The sequence below is a fragment of the Thecamonas trahens genome, assembly GCF_000142905.1.
Source record: "Thecamonas trahens ATCC 50062 unplaced genomic scaffold supercont1.21, whole genome shotgun sequence".
Taxonomy (NCBI): domain Eukaryota; order Apusomonadida; family Apusomonadidae; genus Thecamonas; species Thecamonas trahens.
Window position 1 is genome coordinate 176,305 of NW_013657659.1, and position 15,191 is coordinate 191,495.

The following is a 15,191-nucleotide window of genomic DNA, read 5'->3' on the forward strand; positions in this document are numbered from 1 at the left end:
CTGTCGTCGACAATCTCACACTTTCCACGTCACCACAGCATGCCCGCATGCTCACTCCTGAGCTTGAACCCTCGGCCTCGCTCACGTCCTCCGACACCGAATCGGACGCCTCTGCCATCCATCACGTCGCCAAATCTTCGCCCTCGCTCTCGCCCTCACCCTCACCCTCACCCTCGCCCCAACCCCAATCGCTCTCACCACCATCCTCACTCAAGTCTACGGCCAAGACTATGAGCCAGGCTGCACCGGCTCTGACTCCTTTGCGTGACCGGGCAAACTCGCGAGTCCGGGGCCGCCGCCGGCCTACCCGCGAGCGCAAGAAGCCGGCCCCAACCCCCTCCCCAAGCCTGCCGCTGGAGGCTGCTGATCCGGAGCCGGCGGCCAACGAGTACGATCGCCCGGCGACGCCGAAGCGGAGCAAAGCCAACGTGCAGCAGCCAACCGCAAGGACTGCCGACCGCGGCTCGGCCCACGAGCGCTGCAAGGAGCAAGCCACTGCTGGCACTCCTGCTCGCGCTCTGCAAAACCCGATCCGCGATCATGTGCGCGAGCAAGCACGAGCTCGCCGGGCGTCCAAAGCCTTGACCCGCGCCTCACAGCTCGAGGCCCACGCCTCCGAGGCCGCACGCCGCGCCGCCATTCCCACGTCACCGGGTGTCCATGTACTTTCCGAGGCCGAACAGGACCGCCTCCGCCGCAAGCATCGCCGCCAAAGCCGGGCCTCGTCACGCCCGCTCTCAACGTTCGACTTGCAGAGCTCACCGGCCAACGCGGCCGCCGATCCGGGTGCCTCGCTTGCGGTCCTTCCGCGCTCAATGTGGACTGCAGAGCGTCCGCAGCAGACCTCGTCTCGGGCCCGCCGGACGAAGCGCCGCTTGCACAAGCAACTCCATGTCACGTATGACCGCTCAATGTCGGCTGGCACCGTCGCTCGTCGCGGCCCGGACACCGAGCTCATCGAACGCATTGCTGCTGCCAAGCGCAAGGGGCGTTCATCGCGGAACAAAGGCTCGCGGGCAAGGACTCGGGCGCAGGCCGCGGCCAAGGCCCGCGCCAAGGCCGCGGCGGCGCTGATGTCGCCGGCGTCGGCCAGCCATGACTCGCGATCGCGTCCGCGGTCAGCGCCACGGGCATCGTCAAGCGAGTTCCACCTCTCTGGTCCGGTCCGCCTATTTGCTGTTGCTCGCACGCTCACCGCCCGGGATCCGCTAGCCCGAGCACGACCGCGGACGCCGTCGCCGCAACCTGCCAAGCCGCAGGCCAGGCCGCGCACCCGCGACGGCATTGCGTCGCCCGAAGCGCGCGCTCGCGAGGCCCGCATGCGGACTGCGGTCCGCATTGCTCATCAGGAGGCCGACGCTCGCGACGCGCATGTCCAGCGCTACCGCCGCGGCATCCCGCCATCGGTCGAGATCAAAGCTGTACACCATGGTGCACCCTCAGTCCTCTCGGCGTCGAACAAGGAGCAAATGCGTCGGCGCCGCGCACGTGAGGCTGCGGCTGCGCAGGCCAGCTCGGCCCGCAGGGCTCCTTCGGGTAGCAACTCTGACTCGGACGCACCGAGCCTTGGCGTCCACGACTCGCTCTCACCCAGTCCGCGTGTGTCTACCGCTCGCGGCTCGGCGCCGACGCCCGGTGGCACGCTCCCGCGGTCGCCGCGGCCGAGAGCTTCGTTGCACCTACAGCCAGAGACGGAGGAGTACGAGTATGCTCACGAGTTGGATGGTGAATCGCGGCGTGGCGGCATGCCGGTCTTCAACGTCTCGCCGCCATCGTCGATCTCGAGCGCCGACTCACCCGCCGACCACTTGGTTGCAGGCGGCATCACCATTGTCGTCGACGCGAGCCACTCCGAGTCGTCGGCTCCACGTCCGGGTCCGCCGCCGGGCGTGTCGCGATTGCAGCTGTTGCAAAGCGACGTCACGTCGCAGCGGCGGGCCAACCGGCGCTCAATCTCGCTGCATGGCGGAAGTGGCAGCGGCAGCGGCGGCCGGTCGCGGGCTGGTACCCTCGCTGCGCCTAACATGACCAGGCCTGAGGCGCTGCTGAATGTCTCGGCACCGGTGGACGAGGTGTCGGCGAGCCACCTGCTTGCGCCTCACGCGATCCAGGCACGGGCGGGCGGGCGGCGGCGGTCGCGAGCGCTCTCTATGTCGGCTGGCCGCACCGCCCTTCCACCGCTCTCGCAAAAGGAGGCCTTTGAGCAGCTGCTCAAGTTTGAGCAGATCGGATCGTATCTCGAGGTACGTGCCGAGGCACGGCGAACGCCTGGGACCAAGTCGGCAAACGCTGCGTTGCTCTCACCGGCCTTGCAGCGGAGCAAGCGGTCGTCGTCGCGGGCCCGGTCCATTAGCATCAAGGGCAAGACCACGCCCGACGTCACCGAGTATCCCGGGTACTGGGCCGAGCTCGACGCCGCGCCGCCACTGGAGACTGAGCTCTCGCGTGTTTACGGTGTGACAACGGTCAAGCAGGGCGCACTCGTCCGCCTCGTCGAGTACCTAGTGACTCGTCCGAATGACGAGCTCTTCGAGTCGGTCTTCTTCCTCAACTACCGTGTCTTTACCTCATCGCTCAAGGTGTTTGGCATGCTGCGGACGCTCTTTCACGCCACGGCTGCGCACGCGGGCAAGCTTGGCCTCGTCCTTCCGCAGCTTCAGTCGCGGGTTCTGGACCTCATCGGTGGCTGGGTCTCAGACTTTTACTATGACGACTTTGTCAGCACGCCGGCCATGGCGCGAGCGCTGGACCAGTTTGTGGCGAGTGAGGCGCCTGCCGCCGGGCTAAGTGAGGAGGCGTCGATGCTCCGCGAGCTCCGCGACTCGCTCTCGTACGAGCAGCACGCCGAGTTTCTGTGGCCGGAGAAGATGCCGGACCCGGTGTATCCTGACCTTGCCTCGGGCAACCAGCTCTCGGTCTACTCGTGCAAGGACGTGGAGATTGCGCGCCAGCTGACCGTCATCGAGTCGGGTATGTTCCATGCCATCCGCAAGCCCGAGTTGGTCGACACACCGTGGATGTCCGAGGAGACTTCGCTCTCGGCGCGCAACGTCATCGAACTCATCTCGTTCTTCAACAGGCTCTACCTCTGGGTTACTCTCGAGGTTATCAAGCCGTTCACAAAGGCCGAGCGCGCGCGTGCGTATGACAAGATGGTTGGCATCATGGGCGAGCTGTACAAGATGCGCAACTACAATGCGACCATGGCCATTGTGGGCGCCCTCAACTCGGCGCCGATCCTTCGCCTCGCCCACACCCGCAAGCTCGTCTCGTCCAAGGCCCGCAAGCTGCTCCGCAAGGTCGAAGCTGCCATGTCCACCGAGCGCAATTACGGGAAGTACCGCGCCGTTCTCAACGCCACCCACCAGGCCGTGGTCCCGTACCTCTGGCTCACCCTCCATGACCTTGTCCTTGCCAAGGACGGCAACGCGCAGCATCTCCGTGGCGCATCCAAGTCGGTCCTCTCCATGGCCCGCCACCTCATGACCTCTAAGATCATCGACGATGGTGTCCTTCGCTTCCAACAGTACGAGTTCAACTACGAGCCCATTCCAGCCATCCAGGCTCTCTTCACCACCACCAAGCTACTTGACGAGGATGCCATGTACGAGGTCTCTCTCAAGCGCGAGCCTCGCGGCGCCGATGCCAAAGATGTGCCCTGATGTTGCTTGTTTTAAACCCACAATCACCATCCCATCCCATCATCTCACCACCCGCCGCCCGCCCGTGCGCCAACAGCCAACGAGCCAACACACGACCACCACGACAGCCAGCCACACCTGCCACTGCACCCCGGCCATCAGTCACTCCACTCCCCTCCCCTCCCCTCCGCCATGTCGTCATGGTTCTCCACCGCCTCGTCCTTCCTCGACGCCATGGACCAGTCTGCCTCCACCAAACTCGAGCCACTGAAGAAGGCACTGGGTACGCCCTCCCCCTCCCCCCTCCCCCCCCCTCTCTCCCTCCCCTCCCCTCCTCCCGTCCCCTCCCTCCCGTCCCCTTTCGCCCTTCCCACCCTATCCCTCACCCTTCCTCTCCACAGACACCGATGCCGCCAACGACTCGTTTGCCGAGTTTGACGAGTTTGTGGAAGCCGACGACACAGCCACGCCTCCGGCCACCGTGGCTACCACGACGACGACGACGACGACGACTGCACCACCCGCCACATCCATACCCACTACTACCACCACCAAGATCATATCCGCCACGCCTTTGTCTCCGATGAAGCCATCGTCTGTACAGGCACCACGCGTGCATGCAATGGCACCTGATCTGGCACCGAATACAGGTACCGGTAGTGATGCAGCTGCCGTGGCTCTGGCAAGGGCTGGACTGGCTAGTGGATCAAGCTCGCCATCAGGAAAGAGCACTGCTGCGCAGAGTCTACGGCCGTCGCCGTTTGTGTCACGCTCGCCATCGGCCTCATCGGCCGATCTCATGGCCTTCCTCAACACCGGCTCGCCGTCCAAGCTGGCCGAACCCGCCAGCTTGCCAGAGCTTGCCTCGTCGCCGACTGAGCGTGGCTCGGGCTCGGGTGCGGGCGCGATGAGCAGCGAGCTTACGGTATCACAAGAGCCCGCGCTTGTCGCGCCGTCGCCGCCCGCATCTGCCACGGCTGCGCAGGAGGAGGACGACGACGATTTGGAGACCGCGGTGCTGAAGCGCGAGCTTCGGACGGCGCGCGCGCGGAACACAGCGCTGCAGGAGACGCTGCGCAAGGCCAAGATTGCGGTCCGACGCTCCAAGGAGGCGGCCGCGGAACGCGAGGCCGAGCTGCAGGCAGCGCTGGCGGCAGGGGACAAGACCCAGGCTATGGTGGACGAGGCCAACGGCGAGATCAACGAGCTTAAGGCTGCTGCGGCCGGGCTTGAGGCGCAGCTGGCGTCGGCGCACTCGGCGAATCGTGACTTGCAAACCCAGCTGGAGGCTCGCAAGACGGCGCTCCTCTCGTCGGGCAGCCAGTTTGAGGAGGAGCGGGCGAGGCTGAGTGAGCGAATTAGCGAGCTCGAGGCCGAGGTTGCGGCTCGCGACGAAAAGGTGGCCGCAGCGCGCGGCGTGACGTCGGCCCGCGAGGCCGAGCTTGAGACCGAGCTTGCTGGCATGGCCGAGGCTCTGGGTGCAAGCCAGGCCGAGGCTGCAGCCGAAGCAGAGGCCCGTGCCGACGCTGTTGCCGGCCTCGCCGAGACCCGCGCCGCGCTGGCGTCGGTCAAGCGCGAGTTTAGCGAGTACCAGGCCCGCGCGTCGTCGGTCCTACAAGAGAACAACAAGGTCATTGCTGAGCTCCGAGCTGGCTCCAATGGCTTCGGCGGCCCGGGGGCTGCTACCGCTGCCGCCGGCGACGCAGCCCAGCTTCGGCTCGAGCGCGACGAGCTCAAGCTTGCGCTCGCATCCGCTACCGCACAACTTAACGAAGCAATGACCAGGTCCGAGGAAGTAGCCGTTGCTGCCGCCGCCGAGAAGGAGCTTCTGGTCTCGCAGCTCCGCGCCGCAACCGAGGCGGCGACCCGTGCAGAGGCTAGCGTGGCTTCGCTGGAGCGCGAGGCTGTGTCGCGGTTGCAAGTTGCGGCCGCTGCGTCTGAAGAGGCGCGCGCGGCCGAGGAGGCCACCAAGGCCGCGGTAGCAGCCGCAGCCGACCGCGAGGCACAGTTGCTAGCCCAGCTCGACTCGGCTCGCCGCCTCAAGCCCAGCGAAGCCGAGCTCCGCGAGCAACTGGCTGCCGTCGGCGACACTGTGTATGCCAAGCAAGCGGTCATCGAAGAGCTCTCGACTGAGAAGCAGACGCTGATGCTGCGGCTGGAGGGGCTCGAGCGCGAGCTCGCTGCCCTCCGCAAGCAGCAGCCGGCCGGAGTCTCGCTCCCGGGCGCCACCCTTATCGACATGCCCAGCTTTGACCAGCTTGATGACGGGGCCTACGCCTCGGGCCCACGGCATCGGTTCAAGCCCACCGCCGCCGCCCTGCCGTTCCTCGACGAGCGCAACCCGAGCTCCGGGCCGGTAGCCAAGCGCGTCGGCTCGGCTGCGCGTGTTCTCGACACCTTTTCGCTCTCGCTCGGCGGCTTTCTGCAACGCTACCCGCTTGCCCGTCTCGGCGTCGTCGGCTACATGCTCATGGTCCACTGCCTTTTGTTCTGGGTCATGGCCTTTGTTTCACCCGAGATCCACGTCGGCGGGGGCGCTGCCCGCGTCCAGTCGTCGCCGGCCGCCCCGGGATCGCGCGGCTGAGGCGCCTCGCCTCCTCCCCCCAAAAATGGTAGCTTTGCAAAGTTTAGCCAAGCCGAGCTGTCTTGGCTCTTTCCACCACCTGCAACCGAACCGGCTGCACCTGCCGTTGCCGTTGCCGGACATTCCTCTTCCACAGCCTCCCCAGCTTGGCGGACTATGAGAAGTGTTCAGCGCAGCATGCATGATCTCGGCCATACCCATGCTGCCGTGGACGACCTTGGGCGTCCTCCCTGTGGCCTGTCTGCTGCTGCCAATTCCGGGAGCGCGCAGACCACGTGGTGTCTGTTTTCGCGAAAGTCTCGCGCCGTCAGCAGTATTTTTGCTGTTTTTGCTCTGTTTGCTCTCGTTCTCTTCACTCCGGTCAGGGGCAACTCGGCTCCGGACCTCCCACAGTGTCGCAGCGAGATCACGGCGCCGCGTCATGTTGCGGTCAGCGGCTCTGCGTCGGGTACGGCACAGGCAGCGCGGGTGGCGATTTTTGCCGATGTTGACGGCGACGGCCTAAACGAGCTGGTCGTCCCGGGCGCCCATCTCGGTTGGCGCAAGTACAACGCCACCCTCAACGAGTATCTTGCGATCAATACTATCTATACGCCCGAAAAGGGCCTCGTGTCGGACATCCGCGGTTTGGCAGCCACCGACGTCGACGGCGATTCCGACCTCGACCTCGTCGCGACAATGTTTGCCGCTGACGCCATCTTGTGGTTCGAGAACCTCGATGGCGCAGGCTCGTTTGGCCCTCCGCAGCGGGTGGCCATGGCGGATATCAACGGTCCCAAGGGCGTGGCCACGGGTGATATGGACGGTGACGGCGATGTGGACGTTGTCGTTGCGCTCAATCTTGACCACGAGATCGCGTGGTTCGCCAACATCGATGGTGCCGGCATGTTCTCGGGCAAGAGGGTGCTGCCGTCGCTGACGCAAGGCGTCGAGGTTGTTGCGCTCGCCGACGTGGACGGGGACACCTACATCGATGTTGTCTTTGCCTCGTACTCGGACGACAAGGTCGGCTGGTTTCGCAACACCGACGGCGCCGGTGCCTTTGCCTCGCATACTGTGGTGGTGGCATCCGATGGCGCGGCTGCCGTCGTTGCGGCCGATGTAGACAACGATGGCAACATCGACATTGTGTACGGCGGCTACTGGGACAACACCGTAGCGTGGGTGAGGAATACCGGCGGTGGGACTTTTGGCGGACCACAGGTGGTGACCGCAGCGGCGAGTGGCCTTGCAGCCATCGCTGTTGTTGATGTCAGCGGCGACGCCAAGCTCGACATTGTCGTTGCCTCCGAGTCCGACGACACGTTGGCGTGGTTTGAGAACACCAATGGTCTCGGGAGCTTTGGTAGCGAGCAGGTGGTGAGCTCCGGCCCGACGACCAATGGTATTGTTGGGCTGGGTGTCGGCGACGGCGACGGCGACGGCGACATCGATCTTGTCGCCGTCTCCCGCTATGCCTCCAACATTGTCTCGTGGTTCGCCAACAACGGCAGCGGGGAATTTGTAGGTGCCAACGTCGATCATTACGTCAACAATCCCTTTGGTACGCTTCCCGTGGACCTCGATGGTGATGGTGACTACGACGTGGTCTCCGCATCCTCTGGGCTCATTTCCTGGTACCCAAATGTCGACGGTCGCGGGCAGCTCGGAAGCCAGCGAGTTATTTCGGCCGCGCCTGTATCTCAGTCTGTGATTGCCTTTGACGTTGACGGCGACGGCGACCAGGATCTCGTCGTGGCGCCGCTACCGACTCACGGCGTGTCGTGGCTGGAGAACGTCGACGGGGCGGGCACGTTTTCGGCACCGCAGACCATTGTCGTGGGCTTGGTTTTAGCCGAAGCTGTTGCTGCAGCCGATCTAGACGGCGACGGCTTTACAGACGTCCTTGCTTGCGGCGCATTGTCTGCCCAGTGGTTTCAAACTTGGGCGGGACTGGAAGTTTCGGGTCCGGTAGTGTTTCGTTTGACATGCCGCCTGGGGCCAAGTGTGGTTTCGCTGCTGTCGACGCCGACTCTGACGGTGACATGGATGTCGTGATGGGCCGTGACACTAACATTGTGCTCTTCTTCAACAACGGAAGCGGGTCCTTTGCTCCGGGCCTCACCATCGCCGACGACTCGGAACCTTTTTCGAGTTTGGCAGTGGGAGACGTCAATGATGATGGCTTGCTGGACGTGGTGGCGTGCAAGGGCAGAGTGGTCCTGTTCCGTAACTCGCCCGGCATACCCGGGCTCAGTGCGGCGGTGGCGGTAACGAGCCAGCTTGCAAGTCCCGAAAGCGTGGCGCTCGGAGATGTCGATGGTGACGGAGTTATTGATGTGGTGGTGAGCCACAAGGATCCGAACATTGTAGCGTGGATGCGCGGGCTGGGGAGTGGAAGCTTTGATAGAGTGCAGCAAGTGTCGCCTACGGTCGAAATCGTGTTCTCTCTCTCTGTCGCAGACATGGATGATGATGGCGACGGCGACTTTGTGTATTCGGAGAGAGTCCTGAATGCTGTGGGGTGGTATGAGAACACCGCCGACGTTGGTGCCAACTATGGCGACACTATGGAAATCAGTAGTCAGTTTGAGGTCTCGGCGATCGCAGCTGTGGACGTTGACGGAGACGGAGACCTGGACGTCATGGTAGCGGCACTAATCGCGTCGTTGGACCACTTTGACGTGGCGTGGTACGCAAACATGGATGGCGCGGGCCAGTTTGGGCCACGGCAACTTGTTTCGAATCGCGGCGAAAGTGTGACAGCCCTGCTGGCACTTGATGTAGACAGTGATGATGACCACGACGTTGTGTGGGTGGGGTTTGACTCCAAGTCGATCGAATGGCAGCAGAACTTGGATGGAAGGGGGAGCTTTGGCCCGCCGATGGCGGTTGTAACCGACACGTCTTCTGTTGCGTATCAGCTGGACGGAGCGGATTTGGACGGCGACGGCGATGTTGACCTTGTGGCGGTGGGTCTGGGAAGTTTCAAAACTCTGGCGTGGTTTGCCAACACCGACGGCGGCGGCACGTTTGGAGCCGCACAAACCATTTCTGTTACGTCTACGGAGCTCGGAAACATAGTCATCGTTGACATCGACGGTGATGGCGATGCCGATGTGATGGTTGCTGACAGGACAACCGGCGCCGTCACCTGGTTCGCCAACCTCGACTCGGTTGGCAGCAGCTGGAGTGGATCTATGGACATTGCGACAGTGGCCGGAGCCAAAACAATTGGTCTGGGGGATGTCGACGAGGATGGCGACATGGATATGGTTGTCGGAACTGTCGAGGGTGCTGGGGGTAGCCTGCGCTGGTTCGCCAACGTGGATGGAGCTGGAACGATGGCACCGGACCAGGTGCTTGACATCTATGTAGTGGCGAATGCGCTTGCTGTGAGTGACGTCGACAACGACGGGCATGTGGATGTGGCGGTTAACGACGGCAAGACCAACAAGATTGTGATGTACGCCAACCCAGATGGAACCGGAGCTTTTAGACGAGGTGTGTATCTACCAAGCATGTCAACGTCGTTTTTAGGGCGAACCGTTGTTGTTGCTGACGTTGACGGCGACGGCGACGCTGACGTGCTTGTCGGCATGAACCTGTTTTTGTACGTGATTTGGGGGCGGACGCGATCATGGTACACCGAGTACATGCCTCGTACACTAGAGATTGACAACATGGTGGGCCGATGCGCCGTGGCGCCGCGCAGCGCTGGATGTCTGGCCGACAACATCCATCGCGCATCGTTGTGCACCCGAGACACGCTGCTACTGGCTGCTGGCAACTACAAGTGCACACGCAACAATCATGTTCGAGTCACGCACGATATAATCGTTGCTGGGCGCAACAGTACATTCCAATGCGGCAATGACGAGATGCTGTTCATGGTTGGCGATGTGTCGGCGGCGACGGGCAAGACGAGTCGTCTGACCCTGGCGAACATGACAGTGTCGGGGCTGGTAGCGTCGCCAAGTGGCCGCGAAGCCGCGTCAGCAATGTTCCATGTTGAAGGACGCACGGCGACGCTTGTGCTTGACGGATCGTATGTGATCGGTCTCCGGTCGAAGGTCCGTGTTGCTGTTGCGTTGCAAGAAGGCGGACTTGCTGGGGCGGTCCTTGTGGTCGACGGCGGAACGCTAATCACCCGCGATTCAACAATCGACTCGTGCTCGGCCGAGCTGCATGGTGGCGCGGTGGTTGCGATGGGCGAGGGAAGCAAGGTCCAGCTTGTTCGATCGCGAGTCGTCAACTGCGCGGCGGACATTTCCGGCGGCGGTGTGGCGCTGATTTCCGGCGGCCTGCTCGAGGCTAACCAGACCACGTTTGTGGGTAACGTGGCCAAGGTGGGCTCTGGTGGGGCGGTGAGTGTGGACGCGACGTCAGCGATGTCGATGAGCGATTGTTTTGTGGTGGACAACTCGGCGCCAAACGGGATCGGTGGAGGTATGGCGATCCGACCCGGCGGTCGCTCGCACTTTTCGGCGTCGACGATGGCTGACAACTTGGCGCGGATCGGCGGCGCTCTGGGCGTGGTGCCAGCGACGCTCGATGAGCGAGTTCTTGTAGCTGCAGTGCAGAATGTCGGCGTGGTGCTCGACAGTGAGGTGGTGGTGGACGCGGTAGTGACGCTGACGGACGTGAGTGTGCGGGGCAACACTGGGTTGATGGCCGGCGGTGGGCTATTGGCGTGCGGAGGCACCGTGCAGATCAAGGGCCAAGGGACCGAGTGGCGCGACAACAAGCTTGTGTTTGAGACGACCCTGGCATCGTCAGCTGATGGCTTTGTGTGCCTTCCTGAGCAAGTGGGCGCAAGCATGCCATGGATCGAGGTCGACGACGATGCCGAGGCAGCTGGCGGCGATGCACTAGCCATCCACACCCAGCCGCAAAGGGTCGAATGGACAATGGAGCCGGCGTTGACAACACCGCTCGGGCAAGAGCTGCAAGGCACTTTTGTGGTTCGCGACGCGTTTGGTGTGGCGGTGTCGTACGCATCTGTTATGGCTGAGGTGGAGGTGGGCGGGGAGGGCGTGGTCGTTGCCTCAAGCCGTGTCGAGGTCGCGACGTCGGCCGGAGAAGTCTCTCTTCCACTGGGCAGCATGCGATGTGAGGCTGGCGCGGTTGCAGCGGCGGTGGCGTCGGGCGAGCCGCTGCCTGTGGTACAGGTGACAGTTTCGATTCCTGTGGAAGGAGCCAGGAGCTCCAGCACGGCGGCACCGGCGGTACCGACCCTAACCGGCACGAGCGCGATTGCACCATGCCCAATCAACTGGGGCTACCGATCGGGCCTTGCGTTTGTGAATGGCGAGGCGGTAGAGATCGGTGACTGCTTCCAATGCGCACCGGGCACGTTTACGCTGGCGGAAGCGCTTGAGCCGTGCAGGCCACAGCGGGAGTGCAGCGCGTTTTCAGTGGACGTGCGCGGGCGGTTCAACTCATCACGAGCAGTGTGTGTGTGTGCGGCCGGCTACACAGTGTCTGGCTACGACAGCGATGGGATTGTGAGCTGCGCGGCGTGCCCACAAGGCGGGCTCTGTGCCGAGGGCCTTGGCGCGCCTGTGCCCGCACCGGGATTCTACGGCGATACACGCGGAGGTAACGCGACAGTGTTTGTGCGATGCCGGCGGAAGGAAGGGTGCCCGGGCGGCTCACTGGGGCAGCAGTGCGCGAGCGGGTACACCGGGTACATGTGCAACATCTGCAAGCCGGACTACTACTCCAACTCTGCAGGCAAGTGCGTGACATGTCCGCCGGCGGCTGTCGGGGTGCTGTTTGGCGCCATTGCAGCGCTGGTAACAATCGGGTGTGCGGCGGCGGTGATGATCGGGATCGGCATTGCGCGGACGCGATCCGAGGCCGCGGCGCGGCTGGAGCGGAGCGACAAGGCGACACCCGAGTCGCTGCGCAACCGGGTCCTGCCTGCGAGTCTCTCGATGGTGCTTGTGGTCTTTCAGGTACTCGGCATTCTGAGCGATGCCGACTTTGGGTGGTCATCGTCGAGTCGGGCGGCGCTAAGCGTGTTCAATGCGGCCAACGTGGATGTCAACCTCTTTGCGTCCGAGTGCTCGCTCTCGAGCTTCCACGCCAAGTATGCAGCGAGCGTGGCGCTGCCGCTGATGGTGATGGCGGTGGTGATGATTGGGCTCGTGGGGCTCAAGTACTGGGCGCAGCGTGGGCTGGATCTGTTCGGGCTCGACGAGCTCAAGTTTATGCGGATCAAGACGCTTGTGGACGCGGCGTTGTTTACGGTTGCGCCGCTGCTGTACATTCCGATGGCGCGGGCGGCGTTTGTCATGTTTGATTGCACGCGGCTGCCGAACGGGGCGTTTGTACTCGACGTGGATCCGGGCGTGTCGTGCTTTGACGCGAAGTGGTTGAGCGTGCTGCCTGTGGGCGTGCTCAGCCTTGTATGCTACGTCTTTGGCGTGCCGGCGTACTTTCTGTGGTGCCTGGTCCAGCATCGGCACAACTTGCTTGAAGCAGCAACGTTTGCGCAGTTTGGGGCGCTGTACAAGCTGTACCGCATGCGGTACTCGTGGGGCGGGGTGGCTGATCTGGGCAAGCGGCTTGCGATTGTGATTGCAGCCATTTTCATGTCCGAGTACCAGCTTGCGCAGATTGGGCTTCTCCTCGCGGTCTTGCTTGTCTCGCTTGTAGTGGTCAACCGGCTGCAGCCGTACTACTATCCGCTGTACAACGGAGTGGACTTTCGCCTAACGGCGATGCTTGTGGTAGTGCTCTTGCTGGGCGGAGCGAGCTATGCGGAGCGGTCGAGTCCCGGCGAGGCGCAGACGATGGTGTTTGCGGGCGTGGTCCTTGCGTTGGTGGCACTGATGGGCGTGGCGGTCCACTCTGTAGTGATGGACGTCGTCCAGATCTCACTGGCAAAGCAGGGCAAGTACTCTGCGGCGCGGGATCGGGTGCACCAGCTGGCGATGGCGATTGAGCGCGAGATGGTGGACATGGACGCAGAGCTCGCGCCTGTGGCGCAGTCTGCGATCGAGGGCTTTACTGCCGAGGCGCCTGTGCGGGTCCACCGGTCGGACAGCATCTCGCTCGACTTTCTTGCCGAGCGCAAGGGCTCGCTCTCGATGATGGGCACGGCCTTTACCGACTCTGACGCACTCGACATTGAGCTGGACTCGCTCGCGCACGTGGCGCTGGGATCGTCTACCACGCCGCGGCCGGCGTCGTCGGCGTCGACGTTTTGCCTCGAGTCTGGTTCGGACGATGCCGATGTGGTGTAGCGGCCTTGGCTCGAAGGCTCGATCAAATACAAACAGGAGCGGAGCGAAGCAGAGTAGAGTGCTACGACGGTGGGAGGCGGGAGGGCGAGAAGCGAGCGACGAGGGCGAGGGCGACGCCGAGGGTGGCTGGGTCGGAGAGCACGTCGCGAGCGCGCGGCGAGGGGTCAAGCTCGGGCGCGGGAGATGCAACAAGGGCAGCCAGCGGAGCGATGAGGGGCAGAATGTTGAAGAGGCGAGTGGCGAGGTGCGAGGGCGAGCCGAGGTGGGCGCGCGGCGAGGGCGGCGAGAGGAGGTAGGGGGCGAGTGCAGCGGCGAGTGCGACGGCCTCGGTCTCTGCGGGCGGGGCGGCGTGCTTCTTGCGCTTGCGCGGGTGCATGTAACCTCCAGAGATTTCCTCTTCGGCGTCGTCGTCGAGAACAGGGATGGCGGTAGGGAGCGAGGCCGAGGCGGCGACCGAGTGCGGCGAGGGCGGGCCCGAGCGGGGACGCTTACGCGAGGCCGAGGGCGGCGGCGGCGGGGCAAAGAGCGGCGAGACGTCGACGCGGACCGAGTCGGGGCGACAGAGGCAGGGGCGGGCGGCGAGGGCGTGCTCGAGCCAGCCGACGTTAGCAAAGTTGACCGATTCGGCGAGGTTGAGGCCGCAGTTGAAGCCGGCGTGGTAGGCACCGGCTAGGGTGACGACGAGCTCGCCGGCGCGGTGATAGACGCGGGTGTAGGGGATGTTCTCGCGGTCGAGGACGGAGGGGGCAACGACGCACGACTTGTGGCGGAGAAACTCGCGGCAGGCGTCGGCCTCGCGCGGGAAGAGCTTGCGCATGAGGACCTCAAACTTGTGCTGAGCTGACGGCGGGACGACGTACCAAACCTTGGGTGCGCCGAGCACAATGGCGTTGACCGAGTACGCGTTGGCGTCCTCGAGGTGCCAGGCAAACATGGCGCCAAACATGCCGGCGTAGAGCATGGGCGTGGTGACGCCGAGCATGCCGTCGGTCCCAAGCGCGTCGTGGTTGAGTAGCGAGCGCATCTCGGGGAGCGAGAACGGAACGCCCGGCTCAAAGAGTGATCCCGGGACGTCTGCGCCGTATGTCGGCGAGCGGCCGCGGATGCGGCGCCAAAAGTGGGCTTCGAGCGCCTTGATCTGGGCGTCGGAGAGCGGGAGCGAGGGCAGCGAGTTGGCGGATGACGACGCAGACGACGGGCTCTCCCGAGCAGCCGGGCTCGATGACAAAGGTAGATCCTTTGGACGAGTCCGGGCATCGTACTTTGCAGCCTGTGCGGCAAAGGCCGACCACGACTTTGAGGCCTTGGGCTCGTGACGGACGACGTACACGCCCTTTGCACCGGTGACCGACTGGAGAATGGGCGTGCGAATGCGGAGGCCAGCGACACGAGCGAGCAGAGGCTCCGACACAGCATCGAGTGAGTGCGGATGCGACGAGAGCGTTGTCATTTCAGGCTTTCCACCACCACTGCCACTGCCTCCCTTTGGAGGGAGGGACTCCAAGCCGAGGGGAGACCAGCCAGGCGGAGCCACCACCTTGAGCACACCCCTTGCCCTCACAGCAGGAGCATGTTCCACCGTAGCGATGTATGCAGCAAAGTTGGGGTATGCCGCAAGGTCTGCGGCCGAGGGGCGAAAGATGCATGACTCCGGGAGGGGTACCTCCATGAGGGGGGGGTGGGGGGGGAGGGAGGGGTGTGTGACGGTTGGCGGAGAGGGAGGAAGGAGGGGGG

General features: G+C 63.9%; 4 protein-coding genes across 4 annotated transcripts; 3 read left to right on the forward strand and 1 right to left on the reverse strand.

Moving 5' to 3' along the window:
- Nucleotides 1–47: 47 nt before the first annotated feature.
- On the forward strand, nt 48–3,696 carry AMSG_05058 (uncharacterized protein; the record flags this gene model as incomplete). The annotated part of the gene is made up of 2 exons (XM_013902666.1): nt 48–125; nt 360–3,696. The coding sequence occupies 2 exons, from the start codon at nt 48–50 to the stop codon at nt 3,660–3,662; spliced, it is 3,381 nt and encodes a 1,126-aa protein (XP_013758120.1). The 3' UTR covers nt 3,663–3,696.
- A 137-nt stretch (nt 3,697–3,833) lies between these two features.
- Nucleotides 3,834–6,318, forward strand: AMSG_05059 (uncharacterized protein; the record flags this gene model as incomplete). The annotated part of the gene is made up of 2 exons (XM_013902667.1): nt 3,834–3,924; nt 4,043–6,318. The coding sequence occupies 2 exons, from the start codon at nt 3,834–3,836 to the stop codon at nt 6,223–6,225; spliced, it is 2,274 nt and encodes a 757-aa protein (XP_013758121.1). The 3' UTR covers nt 6,226–6,318.
- AMSG_05060 (uncharacterized protein) lies at nt 6,319–13,505 on the forward strand. Its single transcript, XM_013902668.1, has 3 exons — nt 6,319–8,126; nt 8,165–10,000; nt 10,061–13,505. Exons 1-3 carry the CDS (start codon nt 6,382–6,384, stop codon nt 13,455–13,457), a joined length of 6,978 nt encoding a protein of 2,325 aa, XP_013758122.1. The 5' UTR covers nt 6,319–6,381; the 3' UTR covers nt 13,458–13,505.
- AMSG_05061 (JmjC domain-containing histone demethylation protein 3C) lies at nt 13,249–15,126 on the reverse strand (the record flags this gene model as incomplete). The annotated part of the gene is made up of 2 exons (XM_013902669.1): nt 13,249–14,913; nt 15,037–15,126. 2 exons carry the CDS (start codon nt 15,124–15,126, stop codon nt 13,519–13,521), a joined length of 1,485 nt encoding a protein of 494 aa, XP_013758123.1. The 3' UTR covers nt 13,249–13,518.
- Between the last annotated feature and the right edge of the window lie 65 nt (nt 15,127–15,191).

Excerpts from the sequence above, each read along its gene's own strand:
- AMSG_05060 (XM_013902668.1), top strand. The coding sequence starts at position 6,382 with ATGAGAAGTGTTCAGCGCAGCATGCATGATCTCGGCCATACCCATGCT. Across the intron at positions 8,127-8,164 it reads GTCCTTGCTTGCGGCGCATT|TTTCGGGTCCGGTAGTGTTT; the intron begins GTCTGCCCAGTG and ends CGGGACTGGAAG. Across the intron at positions 10,001-10,060 it reads CTGGCTGCTGGCAACTACAA|TACATTCCAATGCGGCAATG; the intron begins GTGCACACGCAA and ends TGGGCGCAACAG.